Source organism: Macaca thibetana, chromosome 12, assembly GCF_024542745.1.
Source record: "Macaca thibetana thibetana isolate TM-01 chromosome 12, ASM2454274v1, whole genome shotgun sequence".
NCBI classification, from domain to species: domain Eukaryota; kingdom Metazoa; phylum Chordata; class Mammalia; order Primates; family Cercopithecidae; genus Macaca; species Macaca thibetana.
The window spans coordinates 51669967-51695106 of NC_065589.1; the positions used below are offsets into that span (position 1 = coordinate 51669967).

The 25140-nt window shown below is 37.4% G+C and overlaps 1 protein-coding gene across 4 annotated transcripts in view; it reads left to right on the forward strand.

Moving 5' to 3' along the window:
* The window catches only part of STAT4 (signal transducer and activator of transcription 4), a 151560-nt gene that overhangs the window by 28329 nt on the left and 98091 nt on the right, over positions 1-25140 (forward strand). For all 4 annotated transcript variants that reach the window (XM_050751698.1, XM_050751702.1, XM_050751701.1 and 1 more), the window contains 2 exons: positions 67-195; positions 1524-1668. In XM_050751698.1, coding sequence (XP_050607655.1) covers positions 67-195; positions 1524-1668 — 274 coding nt within the window. The remainder of the gene's footprint in view (positions 1-66; positions 196-1523; positions 1669-25140) is intronic.

Genomic DNA, 25140 nt, shown 5'->3' on the forward strand with positions numbered 1-25140 from the left:
AAAGAAAATATGTACTAGGGCCATGAACAATATTTTAAAACTCTAATTCTACCCCTTCTTTTATAGCATGTCTCAGTGGAATCAAGTCCAACAGTTAGAAATCAAGTTTTTGGAGCAGGTGGATCAATTCTATGATGACAACTTTCCCATGGAAATTCGGCATCTATTGGCCCAGTGGATTGAAAATCAAGACTGGTAGGATCAAACATACTTTCCCTAGAAGTTGATGCACAAATGCTTGATGCTCTATCCCTGTGGATTTATTTTATGGTCCACTTTTGACTCAGTAGATGCATTCTTTTCAGATAAAGAACTTTCTCAAGAATTTGAAAAGCCTTCCCAAAGAAAGGGAATCATTGTCCTTTCTGGTTCCATTCATTATAAATGAAAACTTAATGGTTCTAGTGCTTTGTTTCTCTGTAAACAAAAACCCAAATGAGTTTTCATGTATTAAAGAACGAAGCAAATCAATTGATTGTCAGTTCTGTGTCACAGACTGAATGTAAATCAGTATTTTTTCTCAGTAAGATTTATATTCTTCAAAGCTCTATTCACCTTATACCATTTAATTTTTTTTTTCATTCGGCCATCTTTTTTATTGTGGTAAAATACACATGACATAAAATTTACCATTGTTCTTGGTGTACTGTTCAGTGGCATTACGTATGTTCACATTATTATGCAACCATCACCTCCATCCATCTGCAGAACTTTTTCATCTTTCCAAACTGAAACTCTATAATCTTTGAACAGTAACTCCCTAGTCCTCCACCCCCAACCCCTGACAATCACCATTCTATTTTATGTCTCTGTGAATTTGACTGCTCTAGGTACTTTATATAATTGGAATCACACAATATTTGTCCTTTTGTAACTGAATTATTTTGCTTAGTGTAATGTTTTCAAAATTCATTCATGTTTAACAGGTTTCATATCAGAATTTTCTTCCTTTTTGAAGCTCAATAATATTCCATTGTTTGTATGTATCACATTGTGTTTTATAAATTTATCTGTCAATGGACATTTGGGCTGTTTAAACCTTTTGGCTATTGCTAATAACTCTGCTAGGAATATTGGTATGCAAATATCTGTTTGAGTCCCTGCTTTTAATTCTTTTGGGTATATACCCAGATGTGGAATTGCTGGATCATATGGCAATTTTATGTTTAATATTTTGGGTAACTGCCATACAGTTTTCCACAGTGATTGACCATTCTACCTTCCCACCAGCATTGCACAATTTCTCTGTATCCTCACCAATACTTATTTTCTGTTTTTTTTTTTTTGCTTTTTATAATAGCCACCCTAATGGGTATGAAGAGGTATCTTACTCTGATTTTGACTTGAAATTCCCTAATGATTAGTGATGTTGAACATCTCTTCATGTTTACAATTCAATTTTTAAAAACTTCTAAATGCTTATCACCGTGTAATAGGTTTATTGCTTTAAAATTAGTATGGTAAAAAAGTAGACATTTTACCAAGTTGTTTTCTGTTGTGTAATAATCCTTTATTTTTTTTAGGGAGGCAGCTTCTAACAATGAAACCATGGCAACGATTCTTCTTCAAAACTTGTTAATACAACTAGATGAACAGTTAGGTCGTGTTTCCAAAGAGAAAAACCTACTCTTGATACACAATCTAAAAAGAATTCGGAAAGTCCTTCAGGTGAGAATGCATTCTACTTTTCCAAAATATTTGGATATATGAGTCTTAAATTCAGTTAAAAAATTAAATATGTACCCTTATATTATTTTCAAATGAAATTCAGGGGAAAAAATTGAGTTATCTTACCACTTACAAATTTTGTGCTCAATTTTATTACCCAATATTTTTTCATGAAATGTTGAAAGTAAAATACACTAAAAATGTAGTGTATAAAATACATTACAAATGTGTTGCATGTGGGACTTGCATGTATCTTGTTTACTAGCTATGATCCAGTTCAACAGTACAGTTTCATGGCTCTCCAGCAGCCCTCCCTTGCCTTTGTCTCCTATGTAACAAGTTAGAGTTAGTATTGTTCTCATTCCTAAATGGGAACATCATGAGTGAATGTATCCTTCCAGATTTGGTTCAGATCTCGCTCTCCTTTAAAAGTGTTCTTTGGTACTCTCTGGTTCACCCAGGCAGAGCCCATCTGTGTGTGTTTCCTCAGCACCAGAACACATCAGTACTGTGGCATTTAGTATATTCGATATTATTGCTATTCCTATGTGTTCAATGTCTCCCCATATCATGAGTTCCTTGAGGCAAGGACTTTAGTGTTCAACTTTGAATTTCCAGCACCCAGCATAAGTCTGGACTTGTGGTAGATAAGCAATGTTTACTGATTAAGGGGTGGGTAAATGAAGTAAGTGAATCAGGGATCTAAAGAATTAAAAGCAGGCTAATATGGAGCTACACCCAGGAGTGCTAATGTAATAAACCCTGACCATGGACTGCTATAATATTTACTGAGTGCCTATACAACATATTAGATAACAGAAAAAGTGCTTTGTGCCATTTTTCATGGAGATATTTTTAGAATCCAAAACCTACAATTAACACATTTTTAGAACATTTTAGCTAGACTATAACAGAAATGTTCTTGGCATCACATTTGTGAGAGGGACAAATATATTGATTTTCCTATTGTTGTCTGGATTGCACTGAGCTATCTTTGCCCTTGTAATCCCCTACAAATCTGCAAGACTCTTGACAAGAAACAGGACAATAGCATATTGCTGACAAAACAGGATTTTTGGCAGCATACAGAAATCTGTCTTTTATGGAGACAAGTCATTTAACAGTGGCCTCATTAGCTTAGTGCTTTAATCTGTAAACCTAAAATGGGAATTGGCATGCCATGGCCCACAAGTCAAAAGGCCACTGCCCATTTTCATATGGCCCATGATTAAGGATGGTTTTTATATTTTTAAGTGATTGGAAAAAAATAAAAATAAAATAAATCATACAATTTAGTATTTCTGACACATGAAAATTATATGAAATTCAAATTCCTGGTTTTTATTGAAACACAGCCACACTCATTGGTTGACATATTGTTTATGGCTGCTCTTACACTACAATGGCAGAAGTTGTGATAGAGACAGCATGGCCTACACAGCCTAAAATAAAAATATGTGTGTGTATTATACATGTCTGTGTGTGTATTATACATGTCTATGTGTGTATACATATATGCCTCATATTTACGTGTGATATATATGTATATCATATTTATCTCACCATTTATAGGGAAGTTTGCTAACTCTTAGCCTATTAGTAAAGCGTCTTTAGGTCACTTCGCTAGATAAGCACAGATGGGGAAAATATTAATAGATGCTGTATGGTCCTTGGAACCAAGAAGATCTGGGTTAAAAATCTGAACCTCAAATGTGGCTTTAAGGAAATCACTTTAATCTTCTGACCTGTATCTTTTAATATAAATAAAGATGATTATTATTTAGCTTTTGGAATTGTGAGGAAGGCTGGCGCTTTTCTTCTGGCAAGAAGTAGGCATTCAATAAATGATTCTTCTTGTTGTTGGTAGGGAAAATAACAGGATTTCCTTAATGTAAATCAGGGGTAAGTAAACAGCCCCTCTTTTGTGCGGTGTGGGAGGATAAGATTGTGAGGGAAGCTTCACTTCTGGCCGGTTGTATCAGACGAACCTTGTTAAACCATCACTTCTATCTCATTACGCCACTGCTCAAATACCTGCAGTTACCCCCAGTCACGCTTCAGCTCAAGCACAAACTCATCTGCGTGTGTCATTGGCCCTCTAGCATCTTTCCTCTTTAGACCTTTCCCAGCAATCTTCCTTGAGCTCCTCCACATCCCTACCTCAGAAAAATAGATCTACTACTTGTTCCTGAACACATCCCACACACTCTTGAATGACTCAGCCTTGTCCATGATGGTCCCATGGCCAGGAATGCTCTTCCATCCCTCTTCCACCAGTCTAATTACCATCCATCCCTAAAGAATCTATGTAGGTCCCAGTGCAACAAGAAAACCTTCACCACATGCTTTAGTCTGTGTTCTCATCCTCCAACCCTCCAGCGACAACTACAAGGTAAGCAGCATCTCCTTGTGTCCCTTTCATCTGTGTTGCACATGTGTCTAACGGGGTCACAAGGTCCTTAAGGGTAAAAGCCTGATCTCCTTTTGTGACCCCCCTCCCTCACCCTCAGTACTCAATATGGTTCTAGTGCACACTAGGAATTCAAAACACAGATTGGTGAATTAAGATATTTGAGTTGGGCCGGGCGCGGTGGCTCAAGCCTGTAATCCCAGCACTTTGGGAGGCCGAGACGGGCGGATCACGAGGTCAGGAGATCGAGACCATCCTGGCTAACACGGTGAAACCCCGTCTCTACTAAAAAAATACAAAAAACTAACCGGGCGAGGTGGCGGGCGCCTGTAGTCCCAGCTACTCGGGAGGCTGAGGCAGGAGAATGACGTAACCCGGGAGGCGGAGCTTGCAGTGAGCTGAGATCCGGCCACTGCACTACAGCCTGGGCGACAGAGCGGGACTCCGTCTCAAAAAAAAAAAAAAAAAGAAAGATATTTGAGTTGAAAAAAATGCTTGCCCTTTCTTGTGCTTCCATATATATCAATTTATAAATTGTGCTTATTGGGTATTTGTATTAACAACACAGTAGAAACTAGTAGTAAAAATCATTGTCAGCTATGGTTTTACACCTAAACAAACTTGCATTTTGTGCTTCTTTTTAAGCTACTATACTCCTATTAAGTTGTGTATGTTTTTTGGGGGGAGGGGTGTTATGATGAGTCTTTTTTAAAAAATAAGATCCTCTCTTCCCTACAAAAAAGAAAAAAAAATCCCCATCAAATGACTGTTGACACTATGCTTATCTGGTTTAAATATTTTCATCCTCTGGAAGTTTAAATACAAACTATCTTGACAATTACAGCAAAAAGGAGTAAATAGTATGATACCTGGGGAACCAAGGAATGTATAAGGTAGATTTATTTTGGTTCTTTGTGGAACAGCTGAGATCTCTAGTTTCAGTATTTTATTATTTATATTACACCTCCTTCCAATAACAATTTGGAATGGCTTGTTATAAAGGACAAAACAAAACCACTTTCCCGAGGGTAAATTCAGGAAGCTCCAAGGTGGAAGTAATAAACACCATCACTCAACTGGCCTTGGCCTATTTAAGGGGAGGCAGGCTCACACCCAGGAGCAAGGGTTACTTGAATCCTGGCCCTGCCACTTGCAATGTGGCCCTGAGTAAGATATTCACACACTCTGGCATCAATTTCCTCAGCAGTGTAAGGGGCAATTACACTGGTACTTTCCTCACAGAAATGTTAGGAGTATGGAGAAAATTGATTCTAAAACATGCAGCAAGGACCGTAGTCTTTTGCTAAAGGTTTGCTAAAAATAAATACCTGCCCCAGATAATACAAGAATGTTTTGCTTTAAAAAAATTAACGGACCTTAAACAAATTAATGTAGTTTATTTTTAAGAGTAGTTTTAGGTTTACAGAAAAATTGAGCAGAAAGTGAAGTTCTCATATACTTCCAAGCTCCACATCCCAGTTTCCCCTATTATCCATGTCTTGCATTGGTAATATACATTTGTGACAGTTGAAGAACTAATATTGATACATTATTATTAACTTACTTTTCAAGACTACATTAGGATTCACTCCTTGTGTTGTATAATTTTGTGGGTTTTGACAATGCATAATATCATGTATCTACCATTACAATATCATGCTAGAGAATTTCATGGCCCCTGAAAATCTCCTGTCCTCCACAATATTCATTATTCCCTCCCTTCCCATGGAACCCCCGAACACTACCGATCTTTTTACTCTCTAGATTTTTCTCCCATGTGATAATTCTTTTTTTACTGATATACATATTTATGGGGTACATGAAATATTTTATTCCATGCATAGAATGTGTAATGATTAAGTCAGGGTATTTGGAGTATCCATCATATTTAGAATTTATCATTTCTATGTTGGAAACATTTCAAGTCCATTCTTCTAGCTATTCTGAAATATACATTACATTATTGTTAACTATATTAACCCTGCTATAGAATGTTAGAACTTAATCCTTCTATTTAACTGTATGTTTGTACCCATTAACCAGGCTTTTTTCATTTCCCTCCATCCACTCACCCTTCCCAGCCTCTGGTATGTATATTCTACTCTTTACTTCTATGAGATCCACTTCTTTAGCTCCCACATATGAGTGAGAACATGCAATATTTGTCTTTCTGTGCCTGGCTTATTTTATTTAACATAATGACATCTGCGACGATCCGTGTTGCTGCAAATGACATGATTTTATTCTTTTTATGGCCAAATAGTATTCTATTATATGTGTGTATGTATGTATATAATATATATATATAATATAATACATATATACATATATATGTATATACATATATAATATGTCTGTATGTGTATATAGAATATTTCCTTTATCCATTCTTCCATCAATGGACACTTAGGTTGATTCCAAATCTTTGTTATTGTGAATAGTGCTGCAATAAACATGCAAGTGCAGGCATCTCTTTTGTATTCTAATTTTTTTCCTTTGGATAAATACCTAGTAGTGGGATTGCTAGAGCCCATGGTAGTTCTATTTTTAGTTTTTTGAGACATTTCCATACTGGTTGTATTAATTTACATTCCTACCAACAGTGGACAGACTTCCTTTTTCTCTGCATTGTCACCAGCATGTTATTTTTTGTCTTTTTAAAAATAGCCATTCTAGGCTGGCCGTGGTAGCTCATGCCTGTAATCCCAGTACTTTGGGTGGATCACCTGAGGTCAGGAGTTTGAGCCAGCTTGGCCAACATGGTGAAACCCTGTCTTTACTAAAAATACAAAAATTAGCCAGACGTGATGATGCATACCTGTAATCCCAGCTACTCAGGAGGCTGAGGCAGGAGAATCACTTGAACCTGGGAGATGGAGGCTGCAGTGAGCTGAGATAGTGCCACTGCACTCCAGCCTGGACAACACAGCAAGACTCCGTCTCAAAAAAATATATTCATAGCAATGTCATATATACATATATACAAAATATATACATAGCAATGTATATATATATCATATATGTATAAAATAACCATTTTAATGCGGGTAAGATGATATCATATTGTGGTTTCAATTTACATTTTCCTGATTAGTGATGTTGACCATTTTTTCTTATATCTGTTGACTATTTGTATGTCTTTTAAATTTTTTAATTCTTTTTATTTCAATAGTTTTTGGGGTACAAGTGGTTTTTGGTTACATGGATAAGTTCTTTAGCAGTGATTTCTGAAATTTTAGTGCACCTGTCACCCGAGCAGTGTACACTGTACTCGATATGTAGTCTTTTATCCCTCACCCCCCTCCCAACCTTCCCCCATAAGTCCCCAAAGTCCTTTACATCATTCTTATGCCTTTGCATCCTCATAGCTTAGCTCCCACTTGTGAGAACATATGATACTTGGTTTTCCATTTATGAGTTACTTCACTTAGAATAATGCCCTCCAGTTTTATCCAGGTTGCTGCAAAAGACATTATTTCATTCCTTTTTATGGCTGAGTAGTATTCCATGGTATATATATATATACCACATTTTCTTTATTTACTCATTGGTTGATGGACACTTAGGTTGGTTCCTTACCTCTGCAATTGTGAATTTACTGCTATAAACATGATTGTGCGTGTGTATTTTTTATATAATGATTTCTTTTCCTTTGGGTAGATACCCAGTAGTGGGACTGCTGGATTAAATGGTAGTTCTTCTTTTCTTTGAGGAATCTCCATACTGTTTTCCATAGTGGTGGTACTTGTTTACATTCCCATTAGCAGTCTAACAGTGTTCCCTTTTCACTACATCCATGCTGTTGTTGACTGTTTGTATATCTTCTTTTGAGACTTGTGTATTCAAGTCCTTTGCCCGCTTTTTGATGGGATTATTTGTTGTTGTTTTTTTTTCTGGCTGATTTGTTTGAGTTCCTTGTAGATTATGGATATTAGTCTTTTGTCAGATACATAGTTTGCAAATATTTTCTCCCACTCTATGGGTTGTCTGTTTACTTGGCTGATTATTTCTTTTGCTGTGCAGAAGCTTTTTAGTTTAATTAGGTCCCATCTATTTATCTTTGTTTTTGTTGCATTTGCTTTTGGGGTCTTAGCCATGAATTCTTTGCCTAAGCCAATGTCTAGAAGCTTTTTCCAATGTTATCTTCTAGAATTTTTATGGCTTCAGGTCTTACATTTAAGTCTTTGATCCATGTTGAGTTGATTTTTGTATAGGATGAGAAATCAGTTTCATTCTTCTACATGTGGCTTGCCAGTTTTCCCAGCCCATTTATTGAATAGGGTGTCTTTTCCCTGATTTATATTTTTCCATGCTTTGTCAAAGATCAGTTGGCTGTAAATATTTGCCTTTGTTTCTGGGTTCTCTATTCTGTTCCATTTATCTACATGCCTATTTTTATGCCAGTACCATGCTGTTTTGGTAAATATAGCCTTCTAATATAATTTGAAGTTGGGTAATATGATGCCTCCAGATTTGTTCTTTTTGCTTAGTATTGCTTTGGCTATGCAGGTTGTTTTTTTGTTTCATATGAATTTTGGATTGTTTTTTCTAAATCTATGAAGAATGATGATGGTATTTTGATGGAAATTGCATTGACTCTGTAGATTGCTTTGGGCAGTGTGGTCATTTTCACAATATTGATTCTTCCCATTCATGAGCATGAATTGTGTTTCCATTTGTTTATGTTATATATGCTCGCTTTCAGCAGTATTTTGTATTTTTCTTTGTAGAGATCTTTCACCTCCTTGGTTAGGTATATTCCCAAGCATTCCTTTCTTTCCTTCCTTCCTTCCTTCCTTCCTTCCTTCCTTCCTTCCTTCCTTTCTTTCTCCTTCCTTTCTCCTTCCTTCCTTCCCTCCTTCCTTTCTCCTTCCTTCCTTCCCTCCTTCCTTCCTTTTTTTTTTTTTTGCAGCTATTGTAAAAGGGATTGAGTTAGTGATTTGATTCTCAGCTTGGTGGTTGTTGGTGTGTATCAGACCTACTGATTTGCATACATTGATTTTGTATCCTGAGAGTTTACTCAATTCCTTTATCAGATTTAAGAGCTTTCTGGATGAGTCTTTAGGGTTTTCTAGGTATATGATTATATCATCAGCAAACAGTGACAATTTGACTTCCTCTTTTCCAATTTGGATGCCTTGTATTTCTTTCTCTTGTTTGATTCCTCTGGCCAGAACTTCCAGTACTGTGTTGATTAGAAGTGGGAAAATGGGCACTCTTGCCTTGTTCCAGTTCTTGGGGGGAATGCTTTCAACTCTTCCCCATTCAGTATAATGTTGGCTGTAGGTTTGTCATATATGACTTTCATTACTTTAAGTTCATTTTGTGCCTATTTTGTTGAGGGTTTTTTATTATAAAGGGATGCCGGATTTTATCAAAGGCTTTTTCTGCACCTATTGAGGTGATCATATAGTTTTGTTTCTAATTCTGTTTATGTCATGTATCATATTTATTGACTTTGTGTATGTTAAAATATCCCTGTATTCCTAATATAAAATCCATTTGATCATGATGTATTATCTTTTGATATGCTGTTGGATTTGGTTAGATAGGATTTTTTTGAGGATTTTTGCATCTATTTTCATCAGAGCTATTGGTCTGGTAGTTTTCTTGTTATGCCCTTTCCTGGTTTTGGTAATAGGGTGATACTGGCTTCATAGAATGATTAAGAGAGGATTCCCTCTTCCACTATCTTTTGCAGTAGTTTCGGTGGGATTGGTACCAATTCTTTTTTGAATGTCTGATAGAATTCGGCTATGAATCCATCTGGTCCTGGACTTTTTTGGTTGGCAATTTTTTTAGACGACTGATTCAATCTTGCTGCTTGCTATTGGTCTGTTCAGGGTTTCTGTTTCTTCCTGATTTAATTTAGGAGGGTTTTATATTTCCAGGAATTTATCTATCTCTTCTAGATTTCCCAGTTTGTGCACATAAAAGTGTTCATAGTAGCCTTAGCTAATCTTTTGTATTTCTGCTGTATTGGCTGTAGTTTCATTTCTCGTTGAGAAATGCGATCTTCTTATTTGGATCTTCTCTCTTCTTTTTTTGGTTAATCTCACTAATGGTCTATCAATTTTATCTTTTCAAATAATATGCTTTTTGTTTCATTTATCTTTTGTATTTTTTTGTTTCGATTTTATTTAGTTCTCTGATCTTTGTTATTTCTTTTGTTATGCTGGGTCTGGATTTAATTTCTTTTCAGTAATGTCTATTCATATTTTTGCCCACTTTTTAATGGGATTTTTTTTTTTTTTTTACTATTGAATTGAGTTCCTTTTATATTCTGGATATTACCCTTTTGTCAGATGAGTAGTTTGCAAATATTTTCTCCCATTCAACAGATTGTCTTTTCACTCTGCTGATTGTTTTCTTTGCTATGCAGAAGCTTTTTAGCTTAATGTAGTTCTATTTATCTATTTTTGTTTTTGTTTTCTGTGCATTTGAGGTCATAAGCACAAGATCTTTGCCTAGACCAATGTCCTGAAGCATTTTCCTTATGTTTTCTTGTAGCAGTTTCTAATTTTAAGTCTTACGTTTAAATCTTTAATCCATCTTGAGTTGATTTTTATATATGGTGAGAGATAGGGTCCAGTTCCATTCTTTGGCATATGGATATCCAGTTTTCCCACCACTATTTATTGAAGAGGATGTTTTTGCCCCAGTGTAGGTTCCTGGCACCTTTGTCAAAAATTAGTTGGCTGTAAATATGTGGATTTATTTCTGGGTTCTCTATTCTGTTCCATTGGTCTATGTGTCTGTTTTTATACCAGTAACATGCTGTTTTGGTTACTATAGTCTTGTAATGTACTTTGAAGTCAGGTAGTGTGTTGCCTCCAGCTTTATTCTTTTTGTTCACATTGCTTTGGCTCTTCAGGTTCTTTTTGGTACCATAAAATTTTTTTTCTGTTTTTCTATTTTGTTTTTCCTATTTCTATTTTGCTTTTTCTATTTCTGTGAAAAACAGCATTGGTATTTTAATAGGGATTGCTTTGACTCTGTAGATTGCTTTGGGCAGTATGGTCTTTTTAATGATATTAATTCTTCCAATCCATGAGCATAGAGATGTCTTTCCATTTGTTTGTGTCCTCTTCAATTTTTTTTTCTTTTTTTGAGATGGAGTCTTGTTTGTTGCCCAGGCTGGAGTGCCTTGGCACAATCTCAGCTCACTGCAACCTCTGCCTCCTGGGTTCAAGCATTTCTCCTGCCTCAGCCTCCCAAGAAGAATAGCTGGGACTACAGGCGCACGCCACCATGCCTGGCTAATGTTTGTATTTTTACTAGAGACGGGGTTTCACCACGTTGGCCAGGTTGGATTACAGACATGAGCCACCGCGCCTGGCCCTCTTCAATTTTTTTAATCAGTGTTTTGTAGTTTTCCTTGTAGAGATCTTTCACTTTCTTTGTTAAATTTATTCCCAGGTATTTTATTTTTTATAGGTATTGTAAATGAGATTGTCGTCTTGATTTCTTTCTCAGCTAATTCATTATCATTGTATGGAAATGCTACTGATTTTTGTATGTTAATTTTGTATCCTGCAACTTTACTGAATCTATTTATCAGACCTAGGAGATTTTTGGTGGACTCTTTAGGATTTTCTAGCATAAAATCATATCATCAGCAAAGAAGGACAATTTTTGTGTGTGTGTTTTTGATGCAGAGTGTCGCTCTGTCACCCAGACTTGAGTTCAGTGGTATGATCTTGGCCCACTGCAACCTCCGCATCCCAGGTTCAAGCAATTCTCCTGTGTCAGCCTCCTGAGTAGCTGGGATTACAGGCACATGCCACCACACCCAGCTAACTTTTGTGTTTTTAGCAGAGATGGGGTTTCACTGTGTAGACCAGGCTGGTCTCGAACTCCTGACCTCAAATGATCTGCCTGCCTCGGCCTCCCAAGGTTCTGGGATTACAAGCGTAAGCCACAACTCCTGGCCAAGAAGGACAATTTGACACCCTCTTTTCCAGTTTGGGTGCCTTTTATGTCCGTCTCTAGCTTAACTGCTCTGGCTGTGACTTCCAACAATATGTTGAATAGAAGTAGTTGAAAAATGTTCATCCTTGTCTTGTTCCAGCTCTCAGAGAAAACACTTTCAGCTTTTTCTTATTCAGTATGATGTTAGCTGTAGGTTTTTCATGTATGACCTTTTTATGTTGAAGTATGTTCCTTCTATGCCTCATTTGTTGAGAGTTTTGGTCATGAAGGACATTGAATTTTACCAAATGCTTTTTCTATATCTATTGAGACAGTCATATGATTTTTGTTCTTCATTCTGCTGATGTGATTGATCATGTTTACTGATTTGCATATGTTGAACCATCCTTGCATCCCTGGTATAAATCGCACTTGATCACATTGTTTATTTTGTTTGTTTGTTTGTTTTCTGAGATGCTGTTGGATTTGATTTGCTAGTATTTTGTTGACAAATTTTGCATCAGTGTTCATCAGGGATATTGGCCTGTAGTTGTCTCTTTGTGTTGTGTCTTTGTCTGGTTTTGGTACCTGGGTAGTGCTGGCATAGAATGAGTTAGGGAGAATTTCTTCCTCTTCAATTTTTTGGAATAATTTGAGGAGAATTGTTGTTAGTTCTTCTATGAAAGTTTGATAGAATTTGGCAGTAAAAGCCAGGTGTGTTGGCACATGCCTGTAATCCCAGCACTTTTGGAGGCTGAGGCAGGTGATTACCTGAGGTCAGGAGTTTGAGACCAGTCTGGCCAACATGGTGAAACCCTGAGGATGTGGAGATATAGGAACACTTTTACACTGTTAGTGGGACTGTAAACTAGTTCAACCATTGTGGAAGACAGTATGGCAATTCCTCAAGGATCTAGAACTAAAAATACCATTTGACCCAGCCATCCCATTACTGGGTATATACCCAAAAGATTATAAATCATGCTGCTATGAAGTCACATGCACACGTATGTTTATGGTGGCGCTATTCACAATAACAAAGACTTGGAACCAACCCAAATTTCCATCAATTATAGACTGGATTAAGAAAATGTGGCACATATACACCATGGAATACTATGCAGCCATAAAAGAGGATGAGTTCATGTCCTTTGTAGGGACATGGATGAAGCTGGAAACCATCATTCTCAGCAAACTATCGCAAGGACAAAAACTTATAGGTGGGAATTGAACAATGAGAACACTTGGACACAGGAAGGGGAACATCACACACTGGGGCCTGTCGTGGGGTGGGGAGAAGGGGGAGGGATAGCATTAGGAGATATACCTAATGTAAATGATGAGTTAATGGGTGCAGCACACCAACATGGCACATGTATACATATGTAACAAACCTGCACGTTGTGCACATGTACCCTAGAACTTAAAGTTAAAAAAAAGAAGAAGAAGAAGATACACACACACACACACACACACACACACACACACACACACACAGAAATACAAAAAATTAGCTGGGCATGGTGGTGATCACCTGTAGTCCCAGCTATTCATGAGGAGGAGAGTCACTTGAGCCTGGGAGGCGGAGGTTGCAGTGAGCTGAGTTCGCGCCACTGCACTTCAGCCTGGGCTACAGAGTAAGACTCCGTCTCAAACAAGCAAACAAACAAAAACAATGACAACAACAAAAAAGAATTTGACAGTAAAGTCATCCAGTCCTGGACTTTGTCAGGAGACTTACTAATTCAATCTCGTTACTCATTATTAGTCTGTTTAGGTTTTTTTGGGTTTTTTTCCTGATTCACTCTTGCTAGGTTGCCTGAGTCCAGGACTTTATCCATTTCCTCTAGGTTTTCCAGCTTGTTAGCGTATTGTTCATAATTGTCTCTGATGATCTTTTATATTTCTGTGATATCAGTTGTAATGTCTCCTTTTTCATTTGTGATTTTATTTATTTGGGTCATCTCTCTTTTTTATGATTAGTCTAGCAAGTGGTTTATTGATTTTGTTTATCTTTTCAAAACAACTAGTTTTTCATTTTGTTGATCCTTTGTATCTTTTTTTAGTCTCTATTTCATTTATTTCTGCCCTTATCTTTATTAATTCTTTCCTTCCACTAATTTGGGGATTTTTTCTTGCTTTTCTGGTTACTTGAGGTGCGTGATTAGATTGTTTATTTGAAATTTTTTATCTTTTTATGTAGGTATTTATTTCTATAAACCTCCCTTTTAGCACTACTTTTTCATAGATTTGGATATGTTGTTTAAATTTTCATTTGTTTCAAGGAATTTTTTTATTTCCTCCTTAATTTCCTCCTTGATGCAATGATTATCCAGGAGCAGCATGTTGTTTAATTTTCATGTATTTGTACAGTTTCCAAAGTGCCTTTTGCTATTGATTTCTAGTTTTATTCTATTGTGGTCCAAGAAGATATCTGATATAATTTTGATTTTTAGAACAATTTTTGAGACTTGTTTTTTGTCCTATGCTCTTGATTGGGTAGTACACTTTGGCTTTGATGCTGAGCATGTGCTGTAGTGTAGTCTCTGTGTAATTTCTTTGGCTATAAACAGCATCAGTGGTGTCTATGATTTCCTTGATAGCTTAAGGTGCATTTGTTAGTGGAGCCTGTATTGAAGTTTTTCTGGGCACTGGGACACCAGATGGGCCAGTATTTAGGCTCCAGTGGTGGCAACAGTAGGCTGACCATGTCTGTCCTTGGGACCCAGGGTGGTATGCTGGCATCAGTGTTAGCAAGTCCAGATGGGCCAATTATTAAGCCTCTAGGTGGCTTTCGTGAGTGCTGGATATAGCGACAGTAGGCCAGACAGGTATGTGGGTTCTTGGACCCCCGGGCAAGGAGTATGGCATGGGCAATGGCAGTAGAAGTGATGGGATAACCCTTTGCTCCCAAGCAGTCCATGCTGATGTTGGAAGTAGTTATGATGGGCTGGGAGGGCCAGTCCCCAGGCCTGTAGGTAGCACATGTGGGTGGGTGCCAACTGTGGTTGTAGCAGCAGGTTGGGTGGGCCCAACCTTAGACTTTGGAAGGATTGCTCAGGTGTGAATGGTGGTAGACTGGGTTGTGTGATCCCCACTTTACAGTTTTGCCTTTTCTAGAATGTCATGCGGTTGGAATCATACAGTCCGTGGCCTTCTTAGACTGGCTTCTTTCACTTGACAAAATGTTTTTAAGGTTCCTTTGTGTCTTTGCATGGCTTAATAGCTCATTTCTTTTTGCTGCTGAATAATATTCTTTTGTACAGATGTACCCCAGTTTGTTTATTCATTTTTGGCTATTATGAATAAAGCTGCTATTAGCATTCATAGGGATTTTGTGTAGGAGTAAGTTTTCAACTCATTTGGATAAGTATCTAGAAGCATGAGTTCTGAATCATTATTATTGGATTTTCTGTTGCAAACCCCTTTTCCTTATTCACCTTCCTTTTTGTCTTTCTCCCTCAGATAGAATGACTTAAGAAAAATAAAAATAGTGCATATTCATAATTTTTAAAAATTAAAGCAACACAAAAAGTGCAAAGAAGAAAGTGTGAAAAAATAAAAAATCTATGGCCTGGAAATAAACATATTAATATTTGATAGGTGTCATTCCAGACATCTCCTTACACATGTATATGTGCAGATGGAAGGTGGAATTTCTACTGCTGCTCCCATCCCCTGCCCCCACCCACCCACCACACACACCAGGAACTCTCCATGTCTCTTACCTTACATTGTTTTCCTCCATAGCTTTTATAAACCTTTGACTTCCTCTATATTTATTTGCCTTTTTCTTGCCATTAGAATATCATCTTCATAAAGGGAGGGATTTTGTTTGGTTTACTGCTATATCCCAGTGCCTGGACAGTCTGCCTAGACACATACTAGATGCTCAATAAATGATTTATGAATAAGTGAATACCTACATAGGAATATCAGATTAAAAAAATGAAATCATATTATTAATAATTAGTTTTAAATAAAATTTTATTTTTATTTGAATTCAATTAATATTGTTATTTTAAAATATTAAATGTCTCCTCACCATAAGAAATATTTTTTTCCCAAAAGAAATTCCACTCAAGTTAATTTTTAAAACTATGAAAACCATTAAGAGATGAGATACAGAAACCACATATTTCACTCTTAGGCAGTAATCTGTTCACTCCATGCTATTAAATATAAGGAGAAATTAAAGTTCTTAAATTTGCTTCCACTTCCAATTCCCATCCCCACCTGCCAATTTTCATCATTTATATTATATTTTGTTAGTTACATTATCCTTGTTTTATCACGGCAATTCCACACATTTCTTTAATTTTGCATATAAGTAGATTCAGTGCTCATCACTACTTCTTTCACCATTATGTCTCCATTCCTGAGGTTTCAAATTTTGATTCATTCTCAATTGCCTAGATTTCATCAAGTAGTTTTTCAAGAAGCTCTCAATGGTGCTGTAATCTTTGAGAACGGTCATGCTTAAGAATATCTGGTACTGTAAAGGACACCCTGACTTGCTATAAAGTTCTTGGTTTACTTTTTCTTTCTCTCAACTATTTGTAGACATTGCTCTATCAATATGGAAGTGTTAGGCCAACCTGCAGTTTTTGTTTACAGTTAGGAGTGATGTTGAAGCTACTTTACAGCCAAGACAGTATGAGCAATAACTAATCAGAAAAGACTAGGATTGAACAACTTACTAGCCCAACTGATGCATACCTACTGAATATAAGCTCTGCTTGTAGTGAAAAGTCAAACAGAATAGAAGGATATAATGTGAAGAATGAAAGTCCTTCATTTCTTAAGAAACGTTTCTCTTCAGTTATGTTCCAATTGTAATTTAGTGTGGAATGAATGGCGTGCTTCATGCTGTCTTGTCTTCAGGAAGAGTTGTAAATCTAGATAACACACCTCCACAGATGTAGAGAATAAACAGGCCTCTAATTTGCTGTAGTCCCCGGGGTTGTCTCCAGCACAGCTGCCCCTGGATCGATATGGAGAAACCTGTATTCAAAGGTCCAAACCTTGTCCCTAGGACTTAGCTTCTTCACCTGGGACATTCAGATGATACCAGTTGAGGAAACCAAGATACAGGAATTTAGTACCCATCTATTCCTTCCAATACAAAACATCGGAGAATTCTGGCTTTTGCAAACTGTTGTTGACATTTTATACCCAGATGTTACCATTACCTTTGAAGCCTCTTGTGTCTCCTCCCTGACTCCACTCTGCTCTCTTTCCACCTGGAGCAACCACTGACCTAAAATTTGCATTTGTCATTTTTTTTCTTTTTGTTATCATTTTACCACATAAATTTGTATCCCTAAACAATAAAGTATCTAGGTTTGAAAGCTGCTAAATCCACATAAGTGAGATCACACTATATTTATACTTCAGCAACTTGCTTTCTTCACTCAACATGGTTCCTGACATTCATCCATATGGATGTGTGTAGCAGTAGTTTATTCATTTTCATTGCTGCATAGTATACCATTGGGTGAATTATCACAATTTATTCATTCTACTGTTGATGGGCATTTGTGTTATTTTCCATATTTCTTCACTATTACAAACAATGTTACTATGAACATTCTTAAGATGTGTCCCTTGGGGCACATGTGTAAGAAATTCTCTAGAATATACACCTAGGAGTGGAATTGCTGCATCATGCACTATGTACATCTTTAATTGTATTACATAATGCCAAATTGTTTTTAAAAAGTGGTTATACCAATTTACACTTTCCTTATAGGGCTAGAGTTCTGGCTCAATATTCTCATCCACACTTGTTATGGTCATGGACCATACAATATGGTGGTATAGCCACCTTATTTCCTCATTTTACTTTTTATTATTTTTCTAACTTTTTCTAACTTTACTCAGATACTTAATTTTCATTGCTTGTTTAAATAAATGCATTTACTTTTTGATATTTTTGAGAGGTGATTTTGTATACTTTCATATGTAGTGCTCTCATTGTTCATGTCTAAGTAGTCCATAATTCCAGTTTTGAATTCTATTTCTGGCTAGATAAATTTAAAAAACCGTTCCACTATAAGCACATAGAAATGCTATATAAATTATAACAGGCTTTTAAATGCATAGATAAGCTTACCACAAATTAAAAGAAATCATAGAAACAAAAATTAAGAAAAATGTGTAAAACAAAATTTAAGTAGGAGCTGACATGATAGCTTCCATGCATTCTTAGATTTTAGACATACGGGTCCCCAGCATGATAAATTTAAAAAGCAAACAAACTGCAGGACACTAGAAAGAAAATATTCTAAAAGTAACAGAGGATAACAAATATATTATCTATTTTTAAAAAAAGGGGGGGAGATAGACTGAAAGCCAAAACAGTAACAAGTGAGAAGAGAGTAGAATAATTTCTTCACAGAACTGCAATACACTATCTATCAAAATTCTATTCCCAGCTAAGTTATAATACAAAATTGAAAGTTCACCACAAGGATACCTTCATGGAAAGAATTCCTAAAGGATATTAATTAGCACAGAAGCTAAGCATACTTGGCAAAATTTCAAAGAGACCACTAAAACAAGTGGAAATAGACTACATAAGAAATTAAAAGCACAAAATGTCAAAAAAAAACCCCCAAATAATATATATTAAATTGACAAAACTCCTCAGTTATAAAACAAATTATTTTTTTGTAAGAATGCACCCAAAACATGAAGTAATAAAAGGGTGATGAGGTCAAAGAGATGAGTTGGGGCTGTCTCATAAAGAAACTTGTGGACCTTAATAAGAAATTTGAGACTTACTGTGTGGTGGGAAGCCACTGAGGAGTTTGAGCAAGGGAGTGACATGAACTGATTTTTGTTTTAAAAAGCTCATTCTGGCAGTTGGATGAACTGTTTTGAGTCAAGAAAGAAGCAAGGAGATGTGTTAGAAAATTCCATTGCCTTTTTTTTGGAAAGTGACATGTTAAAGTCTTTTTTTATTACCATGGATTTATCACCTCTCCGAATCTTCTCAAAGTTTTTGCTGTATGTATTTTGACACAATGTTGTAAGGGGCAAAAGTAGAAGTTAACATCTTATTGGTGAATTGAAACTTTTTTTTTTTGAATTGAAACTTTTTAAAAGAGATCTTTTCTGTTCTTTTTTCAGAGATGGGGTCTTGCTGTGTTGCCCAGGCTGGACTTGAACTCCTGGGCTCAAGTGATCCTCCCACCTCAGCCTCCCAAGTAGCCGGGACTTCTGGCATGCACCACCATGCCTGTGTATCGATATTTTTAAAAGTCCATCTAAAGTGTCCTCCTTTGACCCATTTACTGTTTTTTATTTTAAAATTTCATTGCATGCTTTTATTTTTATTATCATTTACTAACTGGTAAATGGATTCATCTCTTCATTTTTATACTTTCTGTGTCATGTTTTACTGGGTATGCCTTTTGTAAATATCATGCAGCAAATTTTATTTAGTCAACAAATATTTAAAGAGCACTCACTATGTTATCAATCACATTTTAAGCATTAGGAAGACATGGAGGAAGTCATGAAGCTCACAGTCGAAAAAGTTCACATTTAATTGCTTCTCAGCCTTTCAGTTAGGAGCTACTATAAAAAGTTCATGCTTCCTATGTTCTGCTTTTTAAATTATGGGAACTTCTTTGGCTATTCTTCAAAGCGTAGTGTTAGGAAAGTAGAGGGAAACAGGCATTAGCCATCTTGTCTGATATTAGAAAAATAAAAAATCTCTGTCAGTTAGAGAGCTCTGCCTAGGGTTTTGGTGTTAACTCTGTGGTTAGTAATCTCACTGCCTATGGAATATTTTTCACAAGTCAGGGTGATGACTATTAGTGAGAGTTTTAAACTTGGTGAGTGAGGGGGCATGAGCAAGTGTCACCTGCACCTCACATATTCTACTCTCTGAACCACCATGACCTATTTCTTAGAGGTCATTTGGATATGGCTGAACGAAAATGTGTTAGAGCTGAAAGCACCTCGAAAATCAAGCCATACGTGAATTCCTTCTTGTTCAGTCTGTAAAAATTGTCTTTTTGGTTCTGAATATCCCACAAAGTGAGATTTTTAATATGACAAGGTAAAGCATTAGAAACACATTTTGCAATGCCAAAGAGGAAAGAAAAGTGGCTTGAAATGCAGAGCTGCTCTGAGTCTGTCAGATCCTCTCCTCTTACTCGTGTTGCTTTCTCAGTTCCCTCCTCTTCCTTCCCCTCTATACACCACATACAAAGAGAATAAAAGAGATGACCTCAACCTGAGACCTGAGAAAAATGTGTAGCCACTTTGTGTTAACTCTGAAGGAGTTCTCAGTTGAGGGATCAATATTCATGCCATTTTGCCACACATGGGTAGCAGTCGATTCATCAATCACTCCACAGTTATTTCCCCAACTCCCCAATGCACACCCTCAAAATCTGTCTCCCTTTAAGATAATAAATACCATGATGTCAATATCACAACACTCATATTTCAAAAGCTTAGAGAACTCTGTGTTGTGCTGTTGAAGATGAAATGTGAATTGTCAAGACTTTGTTTGATGCATAATATGGGATCATAAACAGAAGGTGGATGGTGTGCATCACAATTTGTGCATATTACACTAAACTGAAATCCAGTATGATCAATGGAAGACCCCAACCACCTGAAATTTCATTCATGAGCCATTTTGTGCATATCCCTCCAAGCCTTTATTTTATCCTAGATTGATCTTCCTCTTGATTAAATCTTCTTTAACAATTTAATACTGAAGTCCATGATGATTCATCCTTTCCCTGATTTTTTTATTTTCTGTAAAGCTTATGCCAGAGTATGGGGCTTCTTTTTGCAATAATTACTTTGTGGATGATGAAACATCATTTTTATTCCAGCGACAGCTTGGATTTCTTAAAAGTAGGGCTCATATAATTTACTTTGGGGTACAATGGCTATCTACTCCACAGATATTTGTTGACTGAATATTGATTACATCATATAGATGTTAACATCAGGATAATATTGACTGGCAAAGGCATAAAGTGAAGAGAGCTTAGATAAAATTCTTATGTTGGAAGAGTTTGCTACCTAGAATGGAGACAAAGTGCAAATGAATATTTATGATGTAGTGTGGTAAGCACTGTGGTAGAGGCATGTGCCAATGAAAATTCACAGAGTTAGAAACATGTGGGTTGGTTATAAATGCATAGTTCAGGACTCTCTGAAGAGGAGTGGAGGAAAAAGAGTATCTGGTACAGCAAGAGCAAGAACACGACAATGTGAGATTTCCTATCTCACAGACAAGCGAGGCACTTTAAACATTAAAAGGTGATTGAAGACCTTGAATGCCATGCTAAGCAGTTTGGACTTCATAGGGAACCATCAAATGTTTCAATATATTTTTATTGAAAATATATCCAGAGCTGATTTTCTCTCTAGGAAACCCACCCCTTGTCTGCTGTAGGCAAAAGAATATTGGAGAATTCTGACACCGATAGGTTTTTTTTTTTCCTCATTCCAACCTCTGTTCTCCCTCTCATCAAATCATCCAGAGACTGGATGAATTTTACTTCCCTAACATAAAAGTTAGCCTCCAGCCTGATCAACATAAGGAGACCCCCATCTCTACAAAAAATTAAAAAAATTAGCCAGGCATGGTGGTGTGTGCCTGTAGAATCAGCTACGTAGGAGGGTGAGGTGGAGGCTCACTTGAGCCCAGAAGGCAGAGGCTGCAGTGACCTGTGATCATGCCACTGTACTCCAGCCTGGATGACAGAGCCAGAATGTCAAACAAACAGACAAGATTAGCTGTAATATACCAAGGTGAGGGGAAACTATTTCATGTGATGAAAAGTCAAGTCCAAGACCTATGTCATCCTGGGTACTTACAGAAGAAGCCCACCCAATCTGTCCAGGAGCTGGCATGGAAACCCCAGCATGTGAATCTGCTGGCCTGACAGCTGTAACAGAAGCTTGCAGAGAAGCTGCCAACCCAGAGGGCAGTCCAGGAAAAAAAAAATGAGATTTCTACAGCCTCTAGTGTGACAACTAACCATACCACTGAGGAAGTGGGCGGGGAGATACAGATGCTGGTAGAGAAAGACGACATGAAGGTGTTCAAAGTCATCTGTTGATTTTTACTATCTATTGCTTCATTGGTTAGGAGTATCATGGTGGTTGTTAAGCAAAATTTGGGCAGATAATCACCTAAAAAGTAGGATAATTGTGTCTTTTAACTAACAGTTTTTAGAAAATAGTTTGTCTCCATTTCATGGAGATGAAGAACTATAAGAACGCCATCTACACTGTTCTAAAACCACTGTGATTTGGAAACTTTCCAAAGAGATACTTAATCAAAACCAAGACAGCTCAGAAGACTTTTTACCTTAAATAAGCTTCTGACATATTTTAATATAAATTTTGTTAAAGTAGGTTTAATAAGCTAAAGCATAAAAATGGGAGCAAAAATAAATACATCTGCTTGAAAACAAGTTCGTCAATATAATCCAAATCAGTTCAAAATTAATTTATGTTCAGCTTTAAAACTGTGACTGAAGGGAGTAATGTCAAGTAGATATCTAAACTTAGTAGATCTCTAAATTTAATTTGTAGGCATTGAACAGCTGCCTTTCATGGGTCCAAATGAATAACTTCAAATGTATCCACTTTAATTTACCAACAAGAAGTTCATGACTTAGGGAAGAAGTTGGTTTTTTCATCAAGTCACCAGGCACTCTCTGACCTTTCATTATTGCCTTTCCTAGAGATGACCTGGGGACAAAAGATCTGCTCAACTTAAACCTAACTCTCCCCACACTCCCTTTTGATAATGAGGATCCAGGCCCGACATGTTAACTCATGTCCGTAATCTCAGCACTTTGGGAGGCTGAGGTGGGAGGATCGCTTGAGGCTAGGAGTACAAGACCAGACTGGGCAACATAGTGAGACCCTATCTCCACAAAAAATTAGTTGAGCATGGTATCGTGCGTACACCTGTAGTACTAGCTAGTTGGGTGGCTGAGGTGGTAGGATAACTTAAGCCCTGGAATTTGAGGTTACAGCAAGTTATGATTGCACCACTGTACTCCAGCCTGGGTGACAGAGCAAGGCCCTGTCTCAATAATAATAATAATAAATAATGAGGATCCAGAGCCAATGGCTCAGTAGATAGTCAATTTCCAGTTGTCTATTACCATATGCTCTGATTGTCTACTTTTGTCAAGAACATAGTGATCTCACCTCCAGTGGGGTCCTAAGTGCACAATGAGGCGTGAAGTTGTGCAGGTAGCCAAGAATTGTGTTGGCGCCTAAAAAATGAGAACCTCGTAAATGCCCGTGACATCAATAACCTGCCTGTTTTCTATCATTTAATCTGTGACCTCTGCCTCAGTAGAAAGATATGGGAGGGCCGGGCGCGGTGGCTCAAGCCTGTAATCCCAGCACTTTGGGAGGCCGAGACGGGCGGATCACGAGGTCGGGAGATCGAGACCATCCTGGCTAACACGGTGAAACCCCGTCTCTACTAAAAAAATACAAAAAACTAGCCGGGCGACGTGGCGGGCGCCTGTAGTCCCAGCTACTCGGGAGGCTGAGGCAGGAGAATGGCGTAAACCCGGGAGGCGGAGCTTGCAGTGAGCTGAGATCCGGCCACTGCACTCTAGCCTGGGCAGCAGAGTGAGACTCCGTCTCAAAAAAAAAAAAAAAAAAAGAAAGAAAGATATGGGAATGAGAAGATAATCTGTGCCATATCAAACTTTTAAAAAAAGCTGCCCTTCACAGCTTACCACGTTTCCATATTTTATATCTGTCAAGATTTATGTTAGAAATAATTAATATTTCATTGGCTCTCTGTAGCTGAGCAAATCATCAACTCACCAAATCTTTTCCCTTGGATTCTTATATTTCTATTCCTAGCAAATAAAAAGTCTTCCTAGAGGTGGAGACAAAGAACTATAGAGACAGAGATTTCTCTGGCAACAGTGTGGAGTATAGAATAGCAGTGGTGAAACTGGAGGTGTGGAGAGCTGTTTGAACATTATGGTCATAGTGCAAGAAAAAGGAAATTAGGATTCTGATCTAGGAAGTGGCACAGGAATGAAGAATATGTGCTGGAATTGTGAGAGAATTTGGTGAAAGAATTGACATGTAATGAGTAAACGTGAGAAAGTGAAAAATAAGAGATGGCTGAGGGTTTCAGCCTGGGTTATTGACATAGATAGACACGGATGTTGATGCACAGTGAAGATTAGGTTTATGGAGGGAGGTGGGATAACAAGATGAGTTTGATAAACTCTGTGTGATGTACAGTAGGAGGTTATTATAATAGGAAATAACTGGAACTAATGTGTCTACATATTTGCCTGCCTCCTGCATAAGACTGTGAGCTCTTTGAGTGCATTCATCTTTCCTTTCCGGTGCTTAACACAGAGCCCAGCATATACCAAGGGGGCTCAGTGTCTTCTTTTTTTGTTGTTGTTTTTTGAGATGGAGTCTCGCTCTGTCGCCAGGCTGGAGTGCAGTGGCACTGTCTCGGCTCACTGCAACCTCCCCGGGTTCAAGTGTTTCTCCTGCCTCAGCCTCCCGAGTAGCTGGGACTACAGGCACGCACCACCACACCCAGCTAATTTTTGTATTTTTAGTAGAGACGGGGTTTCACCATGTTGGCCAGGATGGTCTCCATCTGTTGACCTTGCAATCCGCCAGCCTCCACGTCCCAAGGTGCTGGGATTACACGCATGAGCCAGCGCGCCTGGCCTCAGAGTCTTTTTTAATAAATGAGAAGTTGAGCTAACATTGAAAATATGAATATTGCCTTATTGCAATGCATATTCCTAACTAAATGGATCAAATGTCATTATTGCAAATTCAGTTTAGATAGAGTTCATAAGGACAATTTAGATTTTAAGATTTTCCTTGCTGAAATCAGCAGTTTCTAAGGATGGAAGGAATTGGTTTTGCAAAGAAGTGTACAGATGGTCTCTAACTTAGGATAGTTTGGCTTATGATTTTTCAACTTTATGATGGTGCAAAAGCAATACACACCCAGTAGGAACCATACTTCAAATTTTGAATTTTGATCATTTCCGAGGCTAGCAATAATAAGCAGTACAATATTCTCGCGATGCTGGTCAGTGGCAGTGAGCCCCTGCTCCCAGCTAGCTAAGCAATCATGAGGCTAAACAACC